The sequence below is a fragment of the Microtus pennsylvanicus genome, chromosome 17 (genome assembly GCF_037038515.1).
Source record: "Microtus pennsylvanicus isolate mMicPen1 chromosome 17, mMicPen1.hap1, whole genome shotgun sequence".
NCBI classification, from domain to species: Eukaryota; Metazoa; Chordata; class Mammalia; order Rodentia; family Cricetidae; genus Microtus; species Microtus pennsylvanicus.
This window is the reverse complement of record NC_134595.1, coordinates 36,872,955-36,895,985: the sequence shown is the minus strand read 5'-3', so window position 1 is coordinate 36,895,985 and position 23,031 is coordinate 36,872,955. Positions and strand designations below refer to the sequence as shown.

The 23,031-nt window shown below is 52.8% G+C and overlaps 1 protein-coding gene across 21 annotated transcripts in view; it reads left to right on the top strand.

Moving 5' to 3' along the window:
• The window catches only part of Tns1 (tensin 1), a 222,161-nt gene that overhangs the window by 183,195 nt on the left and 15,935 nt on the right, over positions 1-23,031 (top strand). For 12 of the 21 annotated variants that reach the window (XM_075951155.1, XM_075951154.1, XM_075951173.1 and 9 more), the window contains 8 exons: positions 3,341-3,427; positions 8,137-8,333; positions 9,066-9,141; positions 12,159-12,251; positions 13,147-13,170; positions 13,588-13,626; positions 20,770-20,968; positions 22,500-23,031. The exon at positions 22,500-23,031 is cut by the window's right edge and continues 529 nt beyond it. In XM_075951155.1, the coding sequence (XP_075807270.1) occupies positions 3,341-3,427; positions 8,137-8,333; positions 9,066-9,141; positions 12,159-12,251; positions 13,147-13,170; positions 13,588-13,626; positions 20,770-20,968; positions 22,500-23,031 (1,247 nt within the window). The remainder of the gene's footprint in view (positions 1-3,340; positions 3,428-8,136; positions 8,334-9,065; positions 9,142-12,158; positions 12,252-13,146; positions 13,171-13,587; positions 13,627-20,769; positions 20,969-22,499) is intronic. The other 9 variants (XM_075951163.1, XM_075951170.1, XM_075951176.1 and 6 more) reach the window with 7 other exon arrangements.

Below are 23,031 nucleotides of genomic sequence, written 5' to 3'. Positions count from 1 at the left end.
ATGAAGATAGACATCTGCTATCACCATGGTCATCTAATATTGGGTTGGACACTCCTGCCAGGTCAGTAAGATGAGAACGGGAAATAAGATCTGAGGATCTCCTGCTACTGATTCTGTGATTGGTTGGATCTATACCTGATGCTTCTAGAGGTGGAGATTTCAGTCCTTACTAGAAGATAGACGCACATCTTCTCCTTAAGGAGTCGGGTTTAGGAGAGAGCTAGAATCTTAGGATGCAGTTATTTGTAATAAGAGAGGTGGAAGCGATCCCACGAGGGAGAATTGGAGTCGTTTACTATATAGAAATGTTGGGAGGTGGCGGCTAGTGGCCTGCCGTATACAGTTCAGTCGTGGTTGAGTACAACTTTGAAAGAGCGAGGTTCCTGGGTAGAGTGGGTTCTCAGGAGGGCATACGGCTTGTTTGTAGAATGGCGGGTGACTATGGAGCAGAAAAGGCAGCTGTCACGCTGTCGCAGGATGGTCTTAAATTTCAGACCGAGATGATTGGATGTGCTGAGTGACATAAGAAGTCATTAGTGATTTAGTCTGGACAATGCAGGGGCAGAGTGGTATTTCTGGAGGCATGTCTGGTGGGTCCCAGCAGGAAGGCAGAGAAGCAGGAGTAACTTTGACCTGCAAGGTACTCGGTGCTCACCTGGTGATGGAGCGCTGGACTGGAGTACTGACCTCAGTCATGGAAGAGACTAGGTGACGCCATGGGTACTAAGGGGACAGAACACTTACAAGGACCAGTGGGGAGCGGGATGTTCAAGATGGTCTAAAGCAGTGGCTCTCAGCCTGTGGGTCATGACCCCTTTGGGTGTGGAACAACCCTTTCACAGGGGTTGAATATCAGATGTCCTGCATATCAGGTATTGACAGTAAAATTCGTAACAGTAGCAAGATTACAGTTATGAAGTAGCAATGAAGAAATTTTGTGGTTGGGGGGTCCTGACATGAGGGACTGTTTTAAAGGATCGCAGCATTAGGAAGGCTTTGTGAATAGAAGCGTGTAGCCCCCTTAACAGGGGGAGGGGGAGGTGGTTGGCGTGTTAGGAGATGAGGACGCAGGGCTCTGCTGTCGCGATGGGGACACTCCAGGTATCGAGGCGTATGGTTGGAAAAGCTGTAGATTCTAGAATCTTCCCCCACAGGTAGAGGTTAATGCATGCTGTGAACTTGGAGGGAGTCTGTGGCATAGGCGTGGAGAAGAGAGAGAACTCAGGAAAATGACCACAGGGGAGACAAAGGCATAGTGGGATCTTAGCGTGAGTGTTGAGGGTGGTGGCGGGAGCCCAGTGCAGTGCGCCATGCAGAGTTGAGATGGGAAAGGAGTCGAAGGAGAAAGGGTGGAATCATGGGTGGGGACGGGTGAGGGAGAAACCGTCCGGCTGGCCAATGAGGTAGACTGGAGATTTTCAAAGGCATATTTTCAGTTGAGTGCTGGTGACAGAAGCCAGAACACTGAGCGACTGCGGAGGACGTGGGAGAGGAGTGAGGACAGCTTGCCAGCTACTCTCTGGAGTGGTTTATGATAAAGGGGGGCAGCATGGATGTTGAGGTGGGGAACAAGGTGATTTTAGGTAGAGATGAGAGGGACCGAAGATGGAAGGAGGAGAAGGAAGAGAGAGGAGGGAAAGAAAGTGATGGGCAGAAAAGGAGCCCGGGAACCCGGTGACCGTTCAATCTCATCCAAGAGCTCAGATACTTCTTCACAAAAGTGAGGAGGCTGGAGAAAAATGGAGTGAAATCCTGGCATTAAGCTTCAGGGTTTGGATTCAGAAACAGCTTTGATAGTTCATTCTGCATACAGGATTGAGGTCAAGGCCCATTAAGTTTATCATTCAACAACGAGCATTAATCTGGGCTGTTTGGTAGTCCAGGATCTGGGAAAATATCGACGACTAATAAAGCCTTTACTCTCATGGCAGAATTGGCCACTAAACTTTTATAATATTTTAAGTGGAAGGTTAAATGCTTTAGAAGTAAAGCAGAGATGTGCCAGGGGGAAGTGGAGAATGAATGGGTATTTGGCATGGTCAGGAAAACCGTCCATAGGCAGTGAGGGACCGCGTCAGGGGGAGCCGTCTGTGTGCGAAGTGCCTGAGGCAGGAGTGTGCTTGGCGTGGCTGAAGCACAGTGACCCACAGGAGCTCTAAGAGGTAATGGGAATGGAGCCAGCTTGAATTTGGGCTGGCAGGTGATCCGAAGAACTTGGAGTTTTGGTGTGTGTGTTCTGAGAAGCCTTCGAAAGGATTTGGTCCAAATGGTGACATCACCTGGCTTCCCAGAGAATCTGTATGGCCAAGATGGGAGGAGGGAGGTCTTTTTGGAGGCAGATGCTACGTATCGATTGGCATGGAAGTGCGGAGATGGGAGGAAAATGGCAGACTATTTAGAACATTCGGCCAGGAAGATTTCCAGATCAACTAGATGTGGAATGTAAGAGGAAAAGAAAAGGACAAAGACGGGTCCTTGTCGCAAAGACTGAGTAGCAGAGGTGTTCCTGGATGCCATGAGAGCTTGGGAGGGGCTGACTGAGAGGGAGTTCAGTGTAAGATGCTCAGGAGGCTCTGTGAGGGTCAGGATTCTAACAGCCACTAACAGATTCTAACTAAGGGGAGAGGGTTGAGTTTAACAAGGCTGGGAGCAATGAAGCACGTGCTAAGATAGGCGGTCCATGGGAAGTACCAACCTCTGGCACAGGCCCTGAGATATAAAGGTAGCTTGCTAATCAGCAAGGTGAGGACAGAGGAATACAGCAAGGCCTTCTACAGCGCCCTGGAGGTTTATCCCAAGGCCTCTCCTCATGGTACCCAGCGGCTTTGGGCAGCAACTAAAAGAATGAGGGGCTCCGGGGGAGAGGATAATGTGATTGAATTACCACGGGCTAAGGAATGCCAGGGGCGCGACCTTAGGTCTTAGATTCAGAAGGGAATGGGTGACCTAGAGAGAAAGGGAGGTTCTTGGATGGCCTAGGATGACTTTCACAGTGAAGTGCAGGCTAACAGGGACCGAGGACTCTAGGTTCCAGGCTGCTACTGGACTTAGGAAGGAAAAGCCCCTGCCCTTCCGAGGAGCAGAGGCCCTGGACCACTCTGTCTTTCCATCTCCCTCCTTCCCCACTCCCCTCCAATGTGTAGCCCTATCCTGGAGTCAGAACAATGACTAACCCTGATTTTTTTTTCTTTGTTTTTGTTCTGTTTCATGTCGTTTAATGCCTCGCCCCCTGCATTCTCCATGTGTTCTGTGTCCCCCTGTCCCCCGTGGCATTGGTGGGGTGCTTTCTATGCCTGGTGCCTCCCCTTCCTGCCGGCTCCCCTGGGGTGTGGGTGGACAGCATACAATGCCAGACTGCAGGGCCTGAGGCAGAGTGGCACCTTTCGACCCTCTCCTCTCCACCGGCTCCGATCCGCTTCTGTCTCTGGTGGGTTCCTCTGATTCTCCTTCCTCGTGGCTGCGGACCCTTGCTTCAGCTTCCAGCTTCCCTCTGATCCTCTCTGCCCACGAGATTCTGCCCAAACCTTCCTCACCTTCCTTTCTCTCCTGCCTTCCCTACTCTCCTATAAGGTGGCTCTTCTTTTCCTTCCTTCCTTCCTTCCTTCCTCATCCTCCTCCCTCTCCTGCTTTCCCTTTCTCCTCCCTTAGCCCCACCCCCACCCCATCCCTGCTTGGCTGAAGACCTGATGCTTTTAGTTGGCCTTGTCTGCTGGGCACAAGGTCGGAAGTAATTAGAGGAACTTTCAGAGTGCCCGGTGGAGATGTTGGTCTTTCCAGTGAGGTTCCCAGTGGCTTATTCTTAGTCACCCCAGGTGGGATGGTTTGAACTTCAGGGCCAAGACTCAGAACTGTGTTTTTCCCTGGGACCACCACATGTCAGACAGGAAGAGGTGGCCCCATCCCTGCCTCACTCCTCTCGTGCTGGGGCCCGTGGCCTCATCTTGCCTGAGCCCGTATGGTGCCTCCACTGTTCAGAACCCACATTCTCAGTCCGAAAAACCCGCTGTGTCTATGTGGCATGGTGCGACAACCTGCCACGGGTGTGCTAGTCCTCCATCATGCCCCTGTTAGTCTAGGACCCTGCCAATAGAGTCCCAGCCTCTGTGACATGCGGGCTGCTAGGCTTTCATCCTTTGTCTGCTCACTCCTGCCTGGAGGAGTAACAGGGAGGAGACCATGCACCCAGCCTTCTCCAATGTCACAGCCCTAAGCAGCTCCAGGCAAAGGCATCTTCAAATCCTGAGGGCAGTGTCTGTTGCCCAATGGACCATTCTGCTGCAGTCCCCTGATACTCGGAAGATGGCTCTGACAGGTTGTCCTTCCCTTTCTTTTCTCCCCCCTCTGCCTTTTTCTTGGCCCAGCAGTGGGGGAAAGTAGTGTTAAACTGGGCCCAGGGTCCTGTTCAGGTTATGGGACCATGGACCTGTCCCGGGGGGAGCTGGCATGGCTTGCCCTGGAGCTTCTAGTGTGATCGCGTGTGGCTTTCTAGTGCCCTGGCCCAGCAGGTGGCTTCCATCCTGGATCCCCTTACTTCTGGAGCCCTGGGCATGAAGCTGGACACCCTGTCCTACCACCTGGAGCTGAGGAATCCAGTCTTTTGGAAACCGGAAGGCTGGAAAGAAGAGTTGGGTCTGTGGGGGTGGGGGCAACCAGTATCTGGGTCTGTGGGAGAGGTCTGTGTTGATGCCTGTAGTGACACTGCGTGGCTTTGGGTATTTATCTGGGTGACTCTGAAGAGTGGCAGTATGTGTGTGTTTGTATGAATGTGTACACACACACATACCCATATACATTTATCGATCTCTCTATAAAGATATGTATATGCACAGGCATGCTATTAGCTTTGGGACCCAGAGAGCACTTTGGGCGGAGAACAGTGTTGTCCTGGGGGCAGTGAGGGTGGGGCCGACTCAACACCGTTCCTGGGTGTATGTGGCAGCTGTCAGGCTGTGGTGACCATCTGTTTTCATAAGGTGCTGGGGAAGATCAGGTGCCAGTCAGCCCCAGCTGAAATAGCCCTGAGGGGCCGACCCAGGACTGGCTACGGGGCATTATGGGTTGAAAGGCCACTTTCTTACCCTCAGAGTATGCCACTTCTCAGTACGCAGCAGCCTGCTGGGGAGAACCTTCCAGAAACATTGATGGCTTCCTCTGGCCCTGTGGGCCTAAGACACACACTCTCTCTGTTTCTCTGTGTCTGTCTCTCTGTCTGTCTCTTTCAGTGTGTGTGTGAGAGAGAGGGAGGGAGAGAGAACGAGAGAGAGAGAGAGAGAGAGAGAGAGAGAGAGAGAGAGAGAGAGAGAGAGAGAGAGAACAAGAAAGAGAAAGAGGGAGGGAGGAAGGAGAGAACTCTGCCTGTGTGCATGTAGCAAGCAAAGGCTTGGAGAGAAAGGCCGGGAGACTAAGGAGTCCTCAGTGGAGTCTGCCCAGGGAGCAGGGCCCCTTTGGATGTTTATACAGTTTTGGGGATGTGAGAGAGCTGTACGTGGTCTCTTGGTCTCTCTCTCTCTCTCTCTCTCTCTCTCTCTCTCTCTCTCTCTCTCTCTCTCTCTCTCTCTCTCTCTCACCCTGGCTGTCAGCTGGTGTCCAGAGTCACCACTTGGCTGAGGAACAATGAGGCTCTTCTCTCCTCTCTACTGTGTCAGGCTCCCTCTCATAGAAAGAACTCTCCAGGCACTCTGGGTTAGCTATGGTCTTGCCAAGGGGACAACAGTGAGACACTGTCTTCCAAGACTGAGTGCCCTGACTGGCTGCTGGTGCCATAGACCACTCTCTGGGAATGGTCAGCCCTGTGGGAGTGCAATGTGGGGGTCTTTCCTCTTCTGTAAAGGGAAACTTTGACCCGTAGTCTCCAACTGCAGCCCCTGGGCAGAGCAAGCTCCCATTGCCATCCTGGCAGTGACAGGGAAGGGAGCTGAAATGACTCAGTTACGCTTGCTTTCAAGTGCCCGTCTACCTTGGGCAGGTCTGTGTCCTCTGCTGGTGGCCCACCACACACGTAGAGCAGCCTTGGTCCTCACTATTGTCCTATGGCTCCGGGCCTGGGAAGGATGGTGTGAATGTTCTCTGTCCCTCCTAGAGGGTGCCTCCAATGGAAACAGGCCTCCTTTCTAAAAGCTATCACAGGACCCCCAAACAAAGAAGTGGCTACTCTTGAAAAAGAGGAGAGATTGCCAGAGACTATGGTGGTGGAGTGTATGTCGGGGGGGGGGAGGTACCCCTGGAACCAAAGGCAGCTCTTAGGCGTTTCCTTCCACCTTGGGGCTGAATTCAACTCCACACCCCAGAACTTCTGTGAAGTTGCTCCTTTGTCATAACGTTATTAGAAAAGCAGTGGCCTCTAATGCTTTTGCCAGGAATGAACCCAGAAGCGGGGCTAGGGCTGGCCCACACATCCCAGAGGCCTGAGTTTGGCAGGGCCTGGCAGGAGGAAAGAGAAGAGGGCCTGAGGCCAGAAGCTGCCTGAGTTCTGGGAGCCTAGAGTTGCTGGCAGTGTCTGGGGTGGCTCCAGATGTCCAGAGCCGGCTGCCTCCTCTCTCTACTCCCTGTAGATTCTCCCAGCAGCCCCTGCTCAGGATTGACACACCCTCTTTTTTTCTCTCTCTTCTGGAAAGCAGGGCATTCTGAGGTTAGGGGGTTGTTTGCTTTGAGCAGAGCAGTTTGGGACCAGCAGGATGCAGTCTGTTTTGGTCTCCATTGTGCAGGTAGGCAGGGCTGCCTGAGTCACAGCACGGAGTGGAGACTCTGGTCTGCCTTCCACCTTCTGCACCTCACTTGTACTGTTGGCGGCTGGTCTTGCTAGCCCCTGATAGGTCCCCAGAGCCTCTGCCACAGAGTATGTGCATCTGCACCACAGTCACTGTGTGTGAGGGAGGCGCCTCTGCCCCAGTCAGCACTTTTCTGTTCACATTAACCAGGAAGGCTTCCTGGGCAGTGTAGGTCATGGCAACCATTTGTGGCTGTGGAAACTAAGGGTTGGGGACCACCTGGACTGTGCAGATCCCACTATAGAGTATGAGAGGGGATTCGGGCTACATAAGGGCAAGTCCCACCAGGCTGTCCTGGCTGTGTTCCCAAGGGCCAGCATTGCATGTGTGTGTTTATACATGTATGTATACATGTACACACTGCCTCTTGTGACTAAGGAGGTGGACCCAGATGTGTGTTCATGTCCCAAGCTCATGTGACCTAAGCCCCTTAGTTAATCCTCGGTGGTGATGAAGGCAGAGATGAGAATTTAAAATAATTAAGCCTAAGGCTCCAACTCTCAGGGTTGGGCCTTGGCTCCCGGGACCTGGGAAGTCAATATTCTAGGGTTCTGGAAGCCAGCACAGTGAAATAATAGATTCCATACCCTGGCCCAGCTGTGGGGAGAAAAGATGGGGAGGAGGCAGGGTGAGGCTAACATGGGCAGCCTTTGTAGTGGGCTAGACAGGAAGTGGGGGCAGGAAGAAGGAGCCCCTTGCTCTCACTTTCCTGCCCTTTGCCAGGGTAGGGTATGGTGGGAGCCTTGGCCTCCGCCATGGCCACAGCCCCCACGGGTTGCCGAGAGGAAGGGGGCTGCAAGGGGCTGCTGTAGGGGAAGTTGGTTAGAGGTTTCAGGGGTGCACTGGATGAAAGCCAGGGAACCCCTGAGATCAAATCCACCACAGAAGCCAGTTGTGGCTGGAGACTCCAGAGTGTGACTTGGTCATTCTTTTGTTTCCCACTGGGAGCGCCATGTGTGAGATGATGCAATTTAGCCCTTTCCAAAAGTCCTTCCCAAAGGCTCCATGTTGCTTGTTGGTTGATGCAGTTGCCTTGGAGACCCTCCCCTCCCTCCTCTGGAAGCTCTGGCCTTTTGCCTCTGGGGGCTGGAAGGAGCCGACATCTGTTTCTTGTATCAATCCTTTGTGCTCTTGGTCCAAATCCTATACAGAGCAGAGCCCAGGCTAAGCGGCCTCTACCCTCACTCCTGCCCCAACACCAGGGGAAGTATAGAGTCTGAGCTGAATTGGGGACAGGAAGGCGTGGTGAGGTTCATCCCAGTTTAACCCCTGGGCTGAGGTGTTGCCTTTGTGTGAGGGAGGGTGTGTGATGGGATCACATCATTATTTAGTCTGCTCATTGCTCTCCATGTCCTGCCCTTCCTCCCAGGGGTTCAGGCTCGGGAGAGGCAGCCTGCAGAGCCCCCAGCCCCACTGCGGAGGCGAGCAGCCAGTGATGGACAGTATGAGAACCAGTCTCCAGAGGCCACATCCCCCCGTAGTCCTGGGGTCCGCTCCCCCGTTCAGTGCGTCTCCCCTGAGCTGGCTCTCACCATTGCCCTCAATCCTGGAGGGAGGCCCAAGGAGGTGAGTCCTGGAGCTGATGAGTCTTGGGGCCACAGCAGAAAGCAGAGTCCGTGGTGCATCTCCAGGAGCTTGAGGATCAACTGCTAGTACTTCATCAGTAAATGTAGAGATTTCTCCCTCCCTGCATCCTCACCCAAGGTTTCCTCTCTTCAATAGCATTTGTGCCCCAGCTACTTGCTTTAACACAGACTGAAGTTCCCTCCTCGATAAGCATCCTCGAGGAAGCATACATGACCCCAAGATTTACAGTCCAAAGTTGGTCAGATAGACTGACAAGCGAGCGTCTTTTTGAACTTTAGAGAAATGAGACTCTTCTTAGGAGGTTTAATTTTTGTGCCCAAATGATTCCATTGCTGAGACATGTCAGTAGTCAGAGGCAGTGGGTCTTGAACTTCCGTGTACAGAAGAACTGCCAAGGAGTTTGTTAAATCCCTTCATTTCCAGATGCTCCTACAGAGACTCCAGCACAGCACAGCCTTGCGTCCCTGTTCTGAAATACTTCTGCCCAGGCCTTAGTGTGGCCTTGCAAACAGCCACTCCCCACACTTAGCCACCAACAAGGAGTGGTTGAGGCGGTGAGGGGCCAGCATTTGGGCCTCCCTGGGCGAGGTGGAGAGTCAGGCTGGAGAGGGAATGTGTGGGCTGCCTAGCTGCTTGTCCTATGCCCAGGATCACGTGAAAAGAAGCCTCTCCTCAGGACTTCCTTCTCTCTGCCCTTCTGTTCTCCTGCAGCCCCATCTGCATAGCTACAAGGAGGCCTTTGAGGAGATGGAGAGGACCTCCCCGAGTGGCCCACCATCCAGTGGGGGTAAGAGCACCTGCTAAACCTACCCCCCACCTTGTGTGATTGTCCCAGGGGTGGGGTGGGAGGGGAGAGAGTGAGCGGAGGTGGGAATGACTGGAATTGGTTGCTTTTTGCTCTGTGCCCCTCCCCTGCCTCTACTCTAAAGCTTTGTGTTCCCTACTGCCTGCTCTCAACCTAAGGATGAGACTAGCTCAGATTTAACATCCACGTTGTTTGACCTCAGATCCTGACTCTCGTCCTGTGGAGCTTTCTGTCTTGATTGAGTCACTGTTTCCCCCCATGCAACACTAGTAAGAGATTCTTTCCCAATGTGACAATCGTGACTTGTCCTTGCTCTTATTTCTGCTGCCTTGCTTATCTGTATGCAGGCATCTTCATCTCAGGCACCCTGTGTCACTTCTGCTAAGAAAGAACTGGGGCAGGTCTATCTTCTCTCATGCTATCCTTGGCCTCCAGGAAGGGTTTTTAGTTTACAACCCCAGGAGAAGCTGGTGGACAGACAGACAGACAATAGAGCCGAATGAGCCCCAGGGTGGTCAGTGTTCCTTTCTGTAGGGGAAGTGCCTTGGGAGGAATTGGGGGACTTTTTGTAGGGGCAGTGATAGGGTCTTAGCAGGTGTTAAGGGACCCAGGTGAGAGACTTGGATGGCAGAAAAGGTAAAGATGGGAGAAGCTCAGTGCTTAGGGAGACAGGGCTTTAGCCTGAGATGCCCATTAGTCCCCGAGAGAAGGAGAGCTGGTAGGAAAAGGTGACTGAGCTTAGCTGTGCATCCCCTGGGGTGTGACTGTCCTTCACAGGGACAAAATGTGGCCTGCATGTGTGGGCCGCTATGCCAGGCATATGGGAGGTTGAAGCTGTGTGCATGCACACACACATACACCTGTGATTTAAAATTCTCGGTGTCAGGACCCTAGTGAAATCGACTGTCGTTTTTACTAAATCTGAAAATTGTCATTTCAATAGGAAAGTCAATATCAATAACAATATTTTATTGAGATACTATATGATATTAAAAAACATTGTAAGAGTGCTAGGGAGATGATTTAGTGGGTGCTTGCTATACAGCCATGAAAGCCTGAATTTTGATCTTGGCACCCCCACACACCTGTAGTTTCAGCTCTAGGGTGCAGAGACAAGAGGATCCCCAGGAGCTGACTGGCTAGTCTCGCTGAATCCACAGCCCCAATCTTAAGAGACAAAGGAAGAACTAGATGCCGGCCTCTGGTCTCCACATGTGTTTGCTACAGGCACATGCATGCACATGAATATACCACATCTGTGCACCCAGAGACTTTATTCTCAAAGGGTACCAGTGAAATTAATGATAGAAATATTTTTATATAACTCCAGTCTAAAATATTGAGTTAGTGATATTGGTATTTTAAAAATGAGTCAGGGTGGTGGTGCACACCTTTAATCCCAGCACTCAGGAGGCAGAGGCAGGAATATCTCAGTGAGTTCGAGGCCAGCCTGGTCTAGAGAGCAAGTTCCCAGGACCTCCAAGACTACATAGAGAAACTCTGTCTTGAAAAACAAAACAAAAATAAAACCTAAATAAATAAATAGTAAATAAATACATAAATCGAGCCAAGTATGATGGGGTGCACTTGTAATTTTATCTCTCAGAAGGCTGAAGCAGGGGACTGTCTCAAAAAAAAAAACCCAAACAAACAAAAAAAAACCAAACAAAATACTTAATAAACTCAAATGTTACTTTGTGCCATTTTCGCACACACCTTGAGTTCCAGTGTGTATGCTGTACACCTGGGGCAGCCTGGAACAGATTAGCCCACCGTAAATGCCCAGGGTGGATTTAGAGCAGCAGGCGTCCAAACCCAGGGCACTGTGCTCCAGAGTGGCTTTGGGGCTTCTTGTGACTAGATGGCATCTCTGGGCCTTAACCTTTCACCTTTATAACTCCTTCCCTCACCGCTGTGTCCACCTGCGCTTCCCCTGCTGGGAATGGAAGCCATGTTAATTGTACCTTTGCTATTTCTCTCCTCTCTGGTGGCCAGTCATGCGTCCCCTGGGGACTTATATGAGTCCGAAGTTTCGAAAAAGGCCTAGGGCCGGAGAGAGAGGTTGGAAGGCGGAGAAATGCGAGGAATGTTTCTCTCAGGAAGGAGAGGGCGCCTGTCTTCAGAGCCACCCACTCCTTGCCTCACTATAAGGGCCACATTGCTTGGGTCTGGGAAGCTGAGGATGGGGTGGAGGGGAGAAGCCAAGCAAAGCTTCTACTATTTCTGGTCTCCTGTCCCTTTCTTCTTGGTCCCCTGCCCCTTAGCTGCACCGGCTGGGCAGCGGATGTTAGCCAAGGATGGGGATTTCTCCCACAAACCCTGGTCACAGAGCAGTTCATTCTCTCACGGTGATGCCATTCACACTGGCATTTGGGTGACAAGTTACTAAGTGACAGAGAGGTGCTTGTGAGCAAAAGACAGTGTTAGCAGCACGGGGCAGGGACATGCGGAGACGGCAGGCAAAGGCCTTGCCCAGCTCAGCCACGGAACTAACTGTATGTCGTGCGTGTCACACATTTGTCGGTTGGAATGACTAGGGACAGAGAAAGGGTGGAGGACGGGAGCAGGTCTCATCTGTACCTGTGATATCCCCTGTGTGAGTGTGTGTGTGTGTGTGTGTGTGTGTGTGTGTGTGTGTGTGTGAGAACAGAGGATGCTGGGGAAGGAGAAAGTGGGAAGATAATCGTCTCTTGAAGGCAAAGACAACTGAAGAGTGGGCTGTGGTTAATAAGCCTTCATAAGGTAAAGAAAGGGACGGTGGCTGTGGAGAGGAGCCATAGCTGTCTCTCAAGGATGGGGGAGGGTCAGGACAGGGCTGTCAGCCCCAGACTGTTGTAGGCCTCTCAAGCCGAAATGTGAAGCAGCACAAGGGGAGGGCAGGGGAGGACAGGGGGGCCAGCCCAGCATGGGCAGGGAGGGCGCCGCCAGACCTCACCAGGCCACACCCTCACCATGGTGTATCCTCACCTCCAGTGTCTCTCCATCTTCTTCCTACACAGTGCGCTCTCCTCCAGGTCTGGCCAAGACACCCCTGTCTGCTCTGGGTCTGAAGCCCCACAATCCAGCTGACATCCTCCTACACCCCACAGGTGGTGAGTGATCGGAAGGGAGGGAGGGAAATGGCGTGGGAGGCCCGGAGAACCCAGGAGTCCGAGCAGGTGTTCTGACTAGAGCTCTCACAGAGCAGAGGCTTTGGGGGAATCTTCCTGGAAATGAGGAGGCCGTGCCTGTGGGCCACACTGGAGTAATGCAGAGGGGCCACTCTGTGGGCCTTGGGGCGTTCTTCCTGCCTGCCTCTGCTTTCTGGGCCTTAGGGTTTTGAGACCGGCTTCCAGTTCTGCTGGAAGCCTAATGCCCTGTGTTAGTGCCCTGTCCCAGCACGTGCGTGTGTGCGTGCACGTGCTCGTACACACAGGTGTGTAGTAGAGAGCCATGCCTGCTGTTTGGTGACAGCCCCCTCACCCTTACTCAGTCCAGTGGCTCTTATGTTGAGCATCCTGATGACATCAGAGGCCAGAGCTTAGGGTTTTGGGCTACTACCCCCCCCCAGCTTTGCCTGAGAAATGGGTCACTCCCAGCAGCCCTGCCATCTGCCCTCTCCCTGTTATTTCACTATCAGCCCTGGGTCTCCTCTGACCCCCAAAAGCAGACCCTGCTCCTCCTTATGTTCACATGCCCAATGTTGGCAACCTTTGACCCTGCTGTTAAGAATAGGAGCTGGGCTCTGGGAACTTTCTAGGCTGCCCCCAACCACACCAAGGTCCCCCATACTGGTTATGGGGTGGACGGCCATGTTCAGGAGAAGGTAACAGTATGACGTGGATGGTCACCTGACCCATCCCCCTATGTCCTGCCCACTCCCCAGTTCCCTCTGTAGGGGAGAGAGACAGGGGTCCTCCGGGACTTTTAATGGCAGTTAGGAGTCTGCTGAGCTAGTTTAAGGCTGAGCTGCAGCTCTCGGGGGTCAACTTTTCCTTTCTTCCTTAGTCACCAGAAGACTGATCCAGCCAGGTAAGAGGGTGTAACACGCATTTGTGAACAATGCAGACACCGAGACACAGCCTCACTTAGGACGTACGAGCATGAGCATATGCACTCAGCCATCACAGAGATGAAGGGCCAGAGGCCTCCTCTCGCTAGCCAGCATGCTGCTATCTGATGCTTGGTCCACGCAAGCCCTGGTTGCAGAGGCTGAGAGGGACCTGGCTCCTGAGTGCTTCACAGCGGCCCTGGACTCCAGGGTCCTGTGTGGAGGAGGATCCCAGCCTCCAGCCCCCCTTTCTTCACCAAATTCGGTCTCTAGATATAATCCTGATAATCTCTCTCTCTCTCTTTCTCTCTCTCTTTCCTCTGGGATCTTCCTCTCGTCTTTATCATCTGCCCTCCCTTCCTGCCTCTCCTCCTCTTGCCTCTCTTCTCCTCCCTCAGAGGAAGGTGAGGGGGAGGAGGTGACTAAGCCTCCAGAAGGTAAGTGCACTTGGCTGTGTGTGGCTCCCACTCTCTAGGTCTGGGGATGGCTTTTCACAAGGAGCTTGACAAGGCCGGCTGGGGCTAGATCTCTTTCCTCACCTGCTCTCAAGTGACTAGGCACATAGCCTTCCTGCCCCCACCTTCCGACAATGAGATGCCACTCTGGGCACTGTCTGAATGCCGCCTGGGCACCAGTTCAGGCACAGCTAGTATCCGGGCGCCAGCATGGTGGCACCTTGTTGACAAAAATACCCCCTGTGCCACTTGCTCTCCCAGGGGCACATGCACCACCTGACTGGTATGCAGTGTACACAGAGGCAGACAGGGAGGGGCAGAAAGAGCAGGACTCTCGCTTGGCCACTCAGACATTTAAGCCTATGCAGGTCCTTTTAGAAGCTGCCGTGTACACTGAAGTAGCCGGGCTTCCTCTTGCTGGGTGTTGGTGACACTCACCTAGCAACAGTGCCTTCAATAGTATCTACTGTGGACTATCTGTCGGTGTGAGCTGGCTACTTTTGTCTGTCAGTGTGAGCTGGCTACTTTTGTATCTCTGTGACAGGGACCTGAGCACTCGGAGGAGTGGCTTATTTGGGTTCATGGTTGAGGAGATTTCAGTCTCCTATGACAGGAATGGCATGGTGGTGCAGTTTATTGGTGGCAGTGAAAGTGTGTGATGAAGGCTGTTCATATCGTTGAAGACCAGGAAGCAGAGAAAGAGGCGGGAATCGGGGCAGGCATTCCCTTCAAACGGCCACTCTTTGATGGCTTCCTTCCACACATCCTAATGGTTCCCCAGCCTCTCGAAGTATCGCCGTGAGCTGGGGACTGAGTCTGTGGAGGACTTCAGCCTTAATGGGACAGGAGCACTGGTTTAGAGCCACAGCCCTAGAGCCGTGACTTGTTTCCTGTCAGCACAATGCCAGGAAGTGTATTTTTCTGAAACCCAGGCTCTTGTGGCAATTGCTGGCTGGTTGTGGGCTCTCTCCCACAAAAGCGCCTCAGGACACCCATGCTTAATTCTGAAAAGTGCTTGCTTGCCTTTTCAAAAGATAATTTTGTTTATAAAAATTTATTGCATTTATTTGTGTGTGTCACGCACATGTATATGCATACTGCGCACACGCCTACACATGGGTACACAAAAATGCCATGGTATATGTGTGGCGGTCAGGGAATCAATTTTCTCCTTCTACCATGTCTGACTGAGGGATCGAACTTAGGGATTTAGGTTGTCAGGCTTGGCAGCAAGCACCGTTATCTACTGATCCATCTCACTGAGAAATCCTTTTAAGAAGTTCACGATTGATCTCAGCTTTGAAGCCAGCCTAGCCCTGGGTTTGAAGGAAGGCTGGCGTTGTGTCTGGATAAGAAGAGGGGCTGTAATATGGCAGAAGAAGGTTGGCTCAGGAGGTCAGAAGTTCAGCAAAGACTTAGTACATGGTGGTTATGTACTAAGGGAAGCTGGCTGAGTGGTTCCCGTGAAGGGCATGGGTGTCCTCATCTCCACAGGGGATATGAGGCAGGTGAACCCCAAGGTCACCTCCAGCTGTGCTATGTTAGATGTTCCCACCTTGGGCCCATGGTTCTGTGTGGCTGTTTCTACAGGGCTTAGTTTGGTTTTCTTAGGCCCGCTTTCCTCTGCAGCAAATTCTCTAGAGTGCTGAGCCATCTCTCCAGTCCCTTTTGCTGGTTTCTAACCAGCCCATGTGGAGGCTGCAGATCTGGGAGGTTGGGGGTCAAGGCTGCTCTCTGCCAGCCTCATGTAAGGGACAAGCTTTCTCCAGATTGCTTCCCACAACCTCAGTGCCTGTCAGCAGAGAAAGGCCCAGGTCCCTCGTGTGGGTGGCCAACTCAGTACATGAGTGGGCTGTCAGACTCCAGGGAGAAAGTCACCGGCTCGGCATCCAAGCTCTGGGAGCTGTGTTCTGCTTCTGGGTGACGATCCAGAAGAGTGAATATTGACAGAGCCGAAGTGAGGCCTAAGTGTGCTTCACCTATGACTCTCGGCTTACAAGGCCCTGAGTCTCCTACCCTTCATCTGTCCTTGTGTCAGAGCAGAGGAATTCTGAAGGGAAGGTTTCTTGAGATCCACCCAGCCACGCCTGTGCTTTCAGGGCTGTGGAACTAAGGTCTGTGTTGTGGTGGGGGTGAGGGACCCACCCAAGATCACAGCCATGAGGCAGCCCAGCCAGACTGCTTTTCTGGGCCTCCTGTTTCCTAGTCAAAGGGCCCTGTCCTAAGCCCACCCCTGTTTCCAGACTCTGTGGCTGGGCTTCCAGCTTGGGAGTGGGCAGCGAGGGCATTAAGGCCACGATGCCAATTCAACATTTCTTAACTCAGGCGCCACCTCCTGGGTCAGCCCAGGCCACATTCTTTGTTGACCCTTGGAAGCCGTGCCTGATGTTCTTGCTGATACTTTGATGGGAAATTCAGAAAAAGAGGCTTGTGAGGAAGAATGATCAGTGGCAGAATTCTTCAGCTGGGGAAGGAAGAATCTGAGGGATGTTTGCTCCGTTCAATCCGCTGGGCTAAATACATTCATGGCGTTCTTTTCTTCATTGACGCATTGAGTCAGTCATTCTGTGGGCCTGTTGTACAGCAGGCAATGGGCAGGCTCTGGGGAGATAATAACTGTATGATATATATATATATATAAAGCTCATGAACATTTTCATGAATAGGAATAAGAGCTATGTACAAAGCATTTGGCGGGGGACAGCTTTGAGAGACCATCGGCTAAAGAAGAACATGAGGGGTGGATATGCCCGTGAGGTGATATTAACCTGGTGAAACCTGAGTAGAAGATAGAGAAGAGGAAAGTGACATACATGGATGCTGGGCTTGGATGTCATAGCTTGTATGTGTGTGTGTGTGGTGTGTGTGTGTTTATGTGTAAATATGTGTATATATATGTGTGTGTCTATGTGTTTGTGTATATATATATATATATATACACACACGTGTGTGTGTGTGTGTGTGTGTTGTGTGTGTGAAGGTCAGAGGTTCATGTGGGGTGGCTTCCTCTATTGCTTTTTACCTTATTTTGGGGGACAAGTTCTCTTGCTGAACCTGGAGCTTGTCATTTCGGCTAAGCTGGCTGGCCAATGAACTTCAGGGATCCTCCTGTCTCCATCCCCTCTCCTCCAGTGCTGGGGTTACAGACACATGCCACTGCTCCCAGATTTTATGTGGGTACTGGAAACCAAACTCAGGTTCTCCCCTTGAGCAGCAAGCACATCACCCACTAAGCTGTATCCCCAGAACCCGCTTCCTGAAACTTAAAAATCAAGAAGATGGGTATACAGAGCCAGTGCATGTGTGTTTGTGCATGAGGTCTGGAGTCACAGGCACGAGCCAGGCCATGTGGGGGCCACTGTCACATTATTTTTCACTATTCCTAGCAGCTGAGAGGAAGGTGCTGTGGACTCCATCTTATCAACAAGGGAGGGGTTAGATGACCAAGCAGACTTATAGGGATCAGAGGCATTTGAGAATCTGTCATTTCGACATGTGAGGGCTGGCCCTTCTGGTGGGTATACACAGTGCAAGGGGCACCTGAGCATCTAACAGAGTCCTCTGGGAGGGAAGGAGAGAGAGAGCTTGCCACAACGGATTTCCATGCCGGGTTCTGTTTGTCCCAGTGACTCCATGAGGACAGATTTGTTATAAAGGAAGACATTGGACTCTGGGGACTCTGATGCCTCTGAGATTCTTGGTGATGGTGTTGGGGGGGGCATCAGGACAGGTGCCTGGTATAGAGTTGTCCAGCACCTGCTTTACACGAGGCTCTGTTTTAGGCCCTGAAGGTCTAAGGATGGGTAAGGTACCTGGGGAGGGCAGAGATCTTACCATGAGCCAGAAGGTCTAGGCAGAGATATGGAGGGGGGCTTGGGGGCTTGGAGGAGGCTACGTGTGGCCCACTCCCAGTGCTAGCTCTAGATCTGGGGCTCAAGGAGCTTCCTTGTATTTTTCTTCTCCACCACCCATGCCTTTGGTATTTCATTTATGTATGTATTTATTGTGGGCTGGATCGAATCCAGGGCCTTGTGCAGGTTAGGCAAGTGCTAGACCATAGAAGCCTTATCCACACCCCCATGTCTTTATCTTATTAGGGTGGGCAATGCTGGCCCCTTGTCTTCAGCCAGAGGGTCTTTTCCAGTAAGGTAATGTATTTGAGAATGTGGGTGAAAAGCTGGTAGTCCTGGCTGAGGAATCAGTCACTCCTGTGTTCATTCGCTCTCAGCCGCCTGCAGCCACTTGGAAATGGTTTGGGCTCCTGGAATGTTATCCACGCAGCACCCCCTCCCCCTTGCTGGGCTCCACTTCTCCTGCCCTCCCCAGCTGGGTGGCCTGTGGGTCAGCTGCTCCCTAGGGGACTAGAAGAGGAGGAGGAAAAGTTGTGACCCTGCACCCCCACCCCAGGAAGGGAGTGTGCAAGGGCAGAGGGAGGTTGAGGTCAAAGACCAATGTGGACCCAGCCAGAATTGCCAGGAACTGAAAGGATGCGTCCTTTCTCACATGCCTCCATCCTAGGCGGGTGAGTTGTTTTGATTCCAGGTTTGCAGGGAAGTGGAGTGGGCACTCAGCTGGGACAGAGTCGCCGCCTAGGTTGGTTGGGTGCGGCTCTGTTCTGGCTGTGGGCTTTCTCTTGGCAGAATATGGACTTTTTGAGAAAGAGAACTTAGCATAGAGTGTGGTGCTTACCTGATGTGTGGGCTGAGACCTTGGCAGAGGCACACGGTTCATTCTAGTGGGGCAACTAGGCGGTTGATTGTGGGCTCCTTAGCAGGAGTGGGAGCTATTCCTACCCACCTAGAACGAGCTAGTACAGCTGGGAATAGAGGATGGGCTATTACCCCATCTTCTCCCTCCCTCCCTCTCTCCCTCCCTCCCCTGTCAGTAAAGACTCACCCACTCCAGCCAAAAGCCAAAGTCAAAGCCATCTGGAATCATAGGGCAAGTGGCCTAGGGGGTAAGTAGGTAAAATGTAGCCACTGGGGATGCAGATAAGGGTGGAGTGGAGGAGGATAGGCACATGAGTCAGAGTGCCACCGGCGTAGGCTTCAGCCTGCTTTCCAGGCAGTGAAGATGGCGGAGTGCCTGTGTTGAACCTGACTGCTTCCACAAGGTGACATCTGGATGGGGCTGGATGGAGGGCCGTGTGGCTCTGAATCTGAGAGACACACAGAGTCCTCTGTGCAAGGTGCTATGGCTGGTGCCAGGAAACCTTGTCAGGCAAGTGAAACCTATGGGTAGGATAGCAGGGCTGTCTGGGTGAGAGATGATTGCTATGTGGCATGGAGAAACAAGAAAAACCGTGCTGAGCACCTTGAAAGACTTGGAAATGTTCAGAGGGAGTGGCAGGGATGGAATCCCAACTTTGGATGGTCTCATGACCTTTGAGTAACAACAGACTGGAAGACTGTCTACCTGTGACCCATGCTGGCTGGGTACTTATTTTCTCCAGATCTTAAACGACTCTTGACTGGTTTTGTCACTGTGGGTGACCCTGTGAACCTGGCATTCCTCTGGCTCCCATGTTGGGATCCCCATGAGACTATGGGTTCCCTTAGGCCACCCAGAACCTATATTGTGAGGTTGGAGACTTGGTACTGTCCACGGCTATTGGGTGGCTTTGTGTCCTGGGCCGAGGGGACAGGTTAGGTAGACTCAGTACTCCGTGGCTGCTGGCAATCCACCCACTACCTGTTTTCCTAAAGAAGACTCTGTCGCAGACAGCTGTGCCTGTTGGGTTGCCTGTTGTTTGCGGCCGCGGTCACCATGACAGCTGGGCTGAGGGATTGCGACAGAGACTGTCAGACCATCCCACCTAAGCTATTCGCGGAGAGGCTGACCAAGCCTGTGTCATAGGGCATCATGTCATCTCCACCTCCAGAGAGCCGGGCCTGGGGAGGCCAGAGTCCACACCTATGGCAGGTTGACCCGGGAATCCTGTGAAGTGAGTGTGTGGCCTGAGTAGCTGGAGGGAGCTTTTGCTGGTTCTCCCCACCAGCTGAGCCCCAGCCCAGCGGCATGTCCAGGTGACCAGGGGCTGGGTGTGGATGGCGAGGGGCCTCCCATGGCGTCTGGTTTCTGGACATCCCAGGTAACTCCCCCCTTCCCAAGCCAGGTTTCCCTCCAGGTGAGGAAGCAAGCTTTCGGTTTAGTTACCTCACCTTCCCTTTTAAGGCTTTCCCCGGCGAACCTGGGGAGGGACTCTCCTACTCAGGCCATTGTAGTTCTGGCCCCAAGGGCTGCAGGGCCTGGCTGTCCCAGGTGGGTTTCATTTCCCAGACTGGCTTTGGTGAATTTTCTGGTTGTGGCAGCTAGGGACCTGTGCTCAGATCTTGTCCCTCTGGGGCAACAAAGATGGTGACAGGCTCCTAGGTGTTGGCAATGGCGTTAGAAACCCAGAGCCCTGATCCCTTCTAGTTAGCATAAGGCTAGCCTCTGAGGTCATGGGGCCTGGGTCATTTTACTCTCCAGACCTCAGTCTTGTCATCTGTCAAATGACCTGTCTGTGACCCACGTTACTCTGAACACTAGGTATGATGCCTCTCTGTACAGGGCCTGGTGTGCTGGCTGTATGGTAGTGGTCACAGAATGTCTGGCTCCACCCAGGCACAGGTTTCTCTACGTTAGTCTGGAAGGAATGCCGAGTGTGTTGTGCAGGAGTGGGTGGGGTTCCTGCCAATAAGGGGCTGGTGAGTCTCAGTGGCTGGCACTGGGTGTTGCTTGACGAGCGAGCTGGGTACTATCCCGAGACGTGGGCCAAGTCAGGTGGTAGCTTTGGAACTGTTCTAGGAGCCGGGCACCTGGGGACCTGGGTAGGGCTGGGCAGAAATGAGGCTACAAAGGGAATGCCAGACATGGACAGGTGTTTAAGTTTTTAGGGGAAGGTGCTGGTGGCCTAAGATGCAGAGGCGGAGCTTAGAGAAGCCAGTGCGCCTTAAAGCCTGCCTCAGGTTGGGAAGTATGGGCAAACAGGAACCTCATTAAAGCACCTCTGGGATCTTGTAGGTTGGGGCGTTTCATGCTGTCTCTTTCCCAGTCTGGACTTTGGGGATGCTGTAGTCCCTGGCAGGGTGGGTGGATTCCTACCACACCTGTGTTCATCCTTTGTCCCTTTATTTCTCCCAGAGCCCCGGAGCTATGTAGAGTCTGTGGCAAGGACAGCGGTGTCAGGACCTCGAACTCAGGATGTCGAGCCCAAGAGCTTCAGTGCCCCAGCTGCCCATGCCTATGGACATGAGACACCCCTGAGGAACGGGACCCCGGCTGGCTCTTTCGTCTCTCCCAGCCCCCTTTCAACAAGCAGTCCCATCCTCAGTGCTGACAGGTAAGCTAGGCATGGGGAGTATGGGAAGAGAATCTGGGCCCGAGGCGGCAGAGGATCTGTGTAGACTACAGATGGGCAAAATCCCATCCAGACTGCTACCAGGCCTAGGGAGAGGAAATTTCTGGGCATCCAACTTTAGGGAGTCGAGGTGGTGAGCGAGGCTCTCGGACTGTGCTCCTTCTATGTGAATAGTCCTTCTGTTATTGGTAACCCAGAATGCAGAAAGCTCCACGCACGCAGGAGGCTGCTCTCCTCAAAGCTTTGGATTGTTAGCTGCTTTGTGCCGCAGCCCCAAGAGCCAAGCTTTACTGTTCCCACTTCTCAGAAGAGACAACTGAGGCTCAAAGGGGCAGTAGCTGAGCTGTGGCGGAAACAGGCTTCAACCTATGGGTGTAAGTGTCAGAGGTCACGTCTTTCTCCGTTCCATTGACCTGAGTGATGGGTATAGACAAGAGCCACCTGTGCCCTGCACTGGACCAGAAATGAGTGCTTGGAGTACAAAGCGGGGGCGGCTACTTCTAGCTGGGGAGGTGAAGAGGACATTGAAAAATGATGGTCTTGCAGGAACCCAGAAGGATGACGGGATATCTTGGGGTGAAGATGTAGGTCAGAGGGACAGAGAACTGCAGTGTGTGGTGTAGGCACAAGGGCTACTCAGGCTTGCATCCCATGAGGGAGGGGCATCTCGGTGGACAGACACTCCTGGTAGCCACCTGAGTGAGCCAGACAGGAAGGGAACCCTTTTGTACCTGGGGCCCTGCGCTCTGTAAGGCCCCCTTTTTTCCCCCTGGCTCTCCTAAGCATCAGCTGCTTGCCACCTCACTCTATTGGTCCCTGGTCCCTGGCAACCTTGTTCTTTTCCATCACATCATCTATGAGCAGAACTTTGGGTCTAGTCTGTGCCTACATCACAGCAACCTCATGACCAAGCAGAGGCAGCTTGTGCCATTAGTGAGCAGACGGGTGTGTGTGTGTGTGTGTGTGTGCTGAAGATAGACCTCCGAATGAGCTGAGATCTCCTAATTTGTGGTACCACTGTGATTCTGTTTCTTGGCTTTTTGGAGTCACCTAAAGCCCTCTGCGAGGATGATAAACCACCTAGGGAAACTGAGTCAAGTTGAGCCCTAGTAGGAAGGCTTGACTGCCTCTCTAAGTTTCTGTGGTGCTAAGGCCTACACCAGGACAGTTGCCTTGGGTTTCCATGGTGATTGCTTTGCTATGACTCATGACGGGTCAGGAGTCAGCATAACACGGTAAAGAAAGTGTGGGCTTTGGAGTCGGATGCAGCTGAGTAGAAACCTGGCCTTTTAGGCCTTTGTGGCTCTGAGCTTACTGTTTAAATTCTCTGGCCCTTGGTTTCTTTTTCCCATGGATCCATTATGTAATATATAAAAGCCCGACTTCCTCTACCCTGAATGGAGCTCTTATTGCTCTTTGTGGTTGAAGGATGCTGGCCACTCAGCAAAAGTCCACTCTTTATTAAATACCATCCACTGACCTTTCTACCTGCTCTCTCTCTCTCTCTCTCTAGCACTTCCATGGGCAGTTTCCCATCAGGGGGGAGCAGTGACCAGGGTCCACGGACACCCATCCAGCCCATGCTGGACTCCAGCATCCGCTCAGGCAGCCTGGGGCAGCCGAGTCCGGCAGCACTCAGTTACCGAAGCTCATCACCGGTGCCGGCTGGTGGCAGCAGCTACAGCAGCCCTGACTACTCCCTTCAGCCGTTCAACTCTTCTCCAGAGAGCCAAGCCCAGCCACAGTTCAGTGCGGCCCCCGTTCACATGGTGCCTGGGAGCCCTCAGGCACGACACAGGACAGTGGGCACAAACACTCCACCTAGTCCTGGCTTTGGCCGGCGGGCTATCAATCCCACCATGGCTGCCCCTGGTAGTCCCAGTTTGAGCCACCGGCAGGTGATGGGCCCTGGTTTCCATGGTAATGTGGTTTCTGGCCACCCAGGCAGTGCAGCGACCACTCCTGGAAGCCCCAGCTTGGGCCGGCACCCGGTGGGAAGCCACCAGGTTCCAGGCCTCCACAGCAGTGTGGCCGCCACTCCAGGA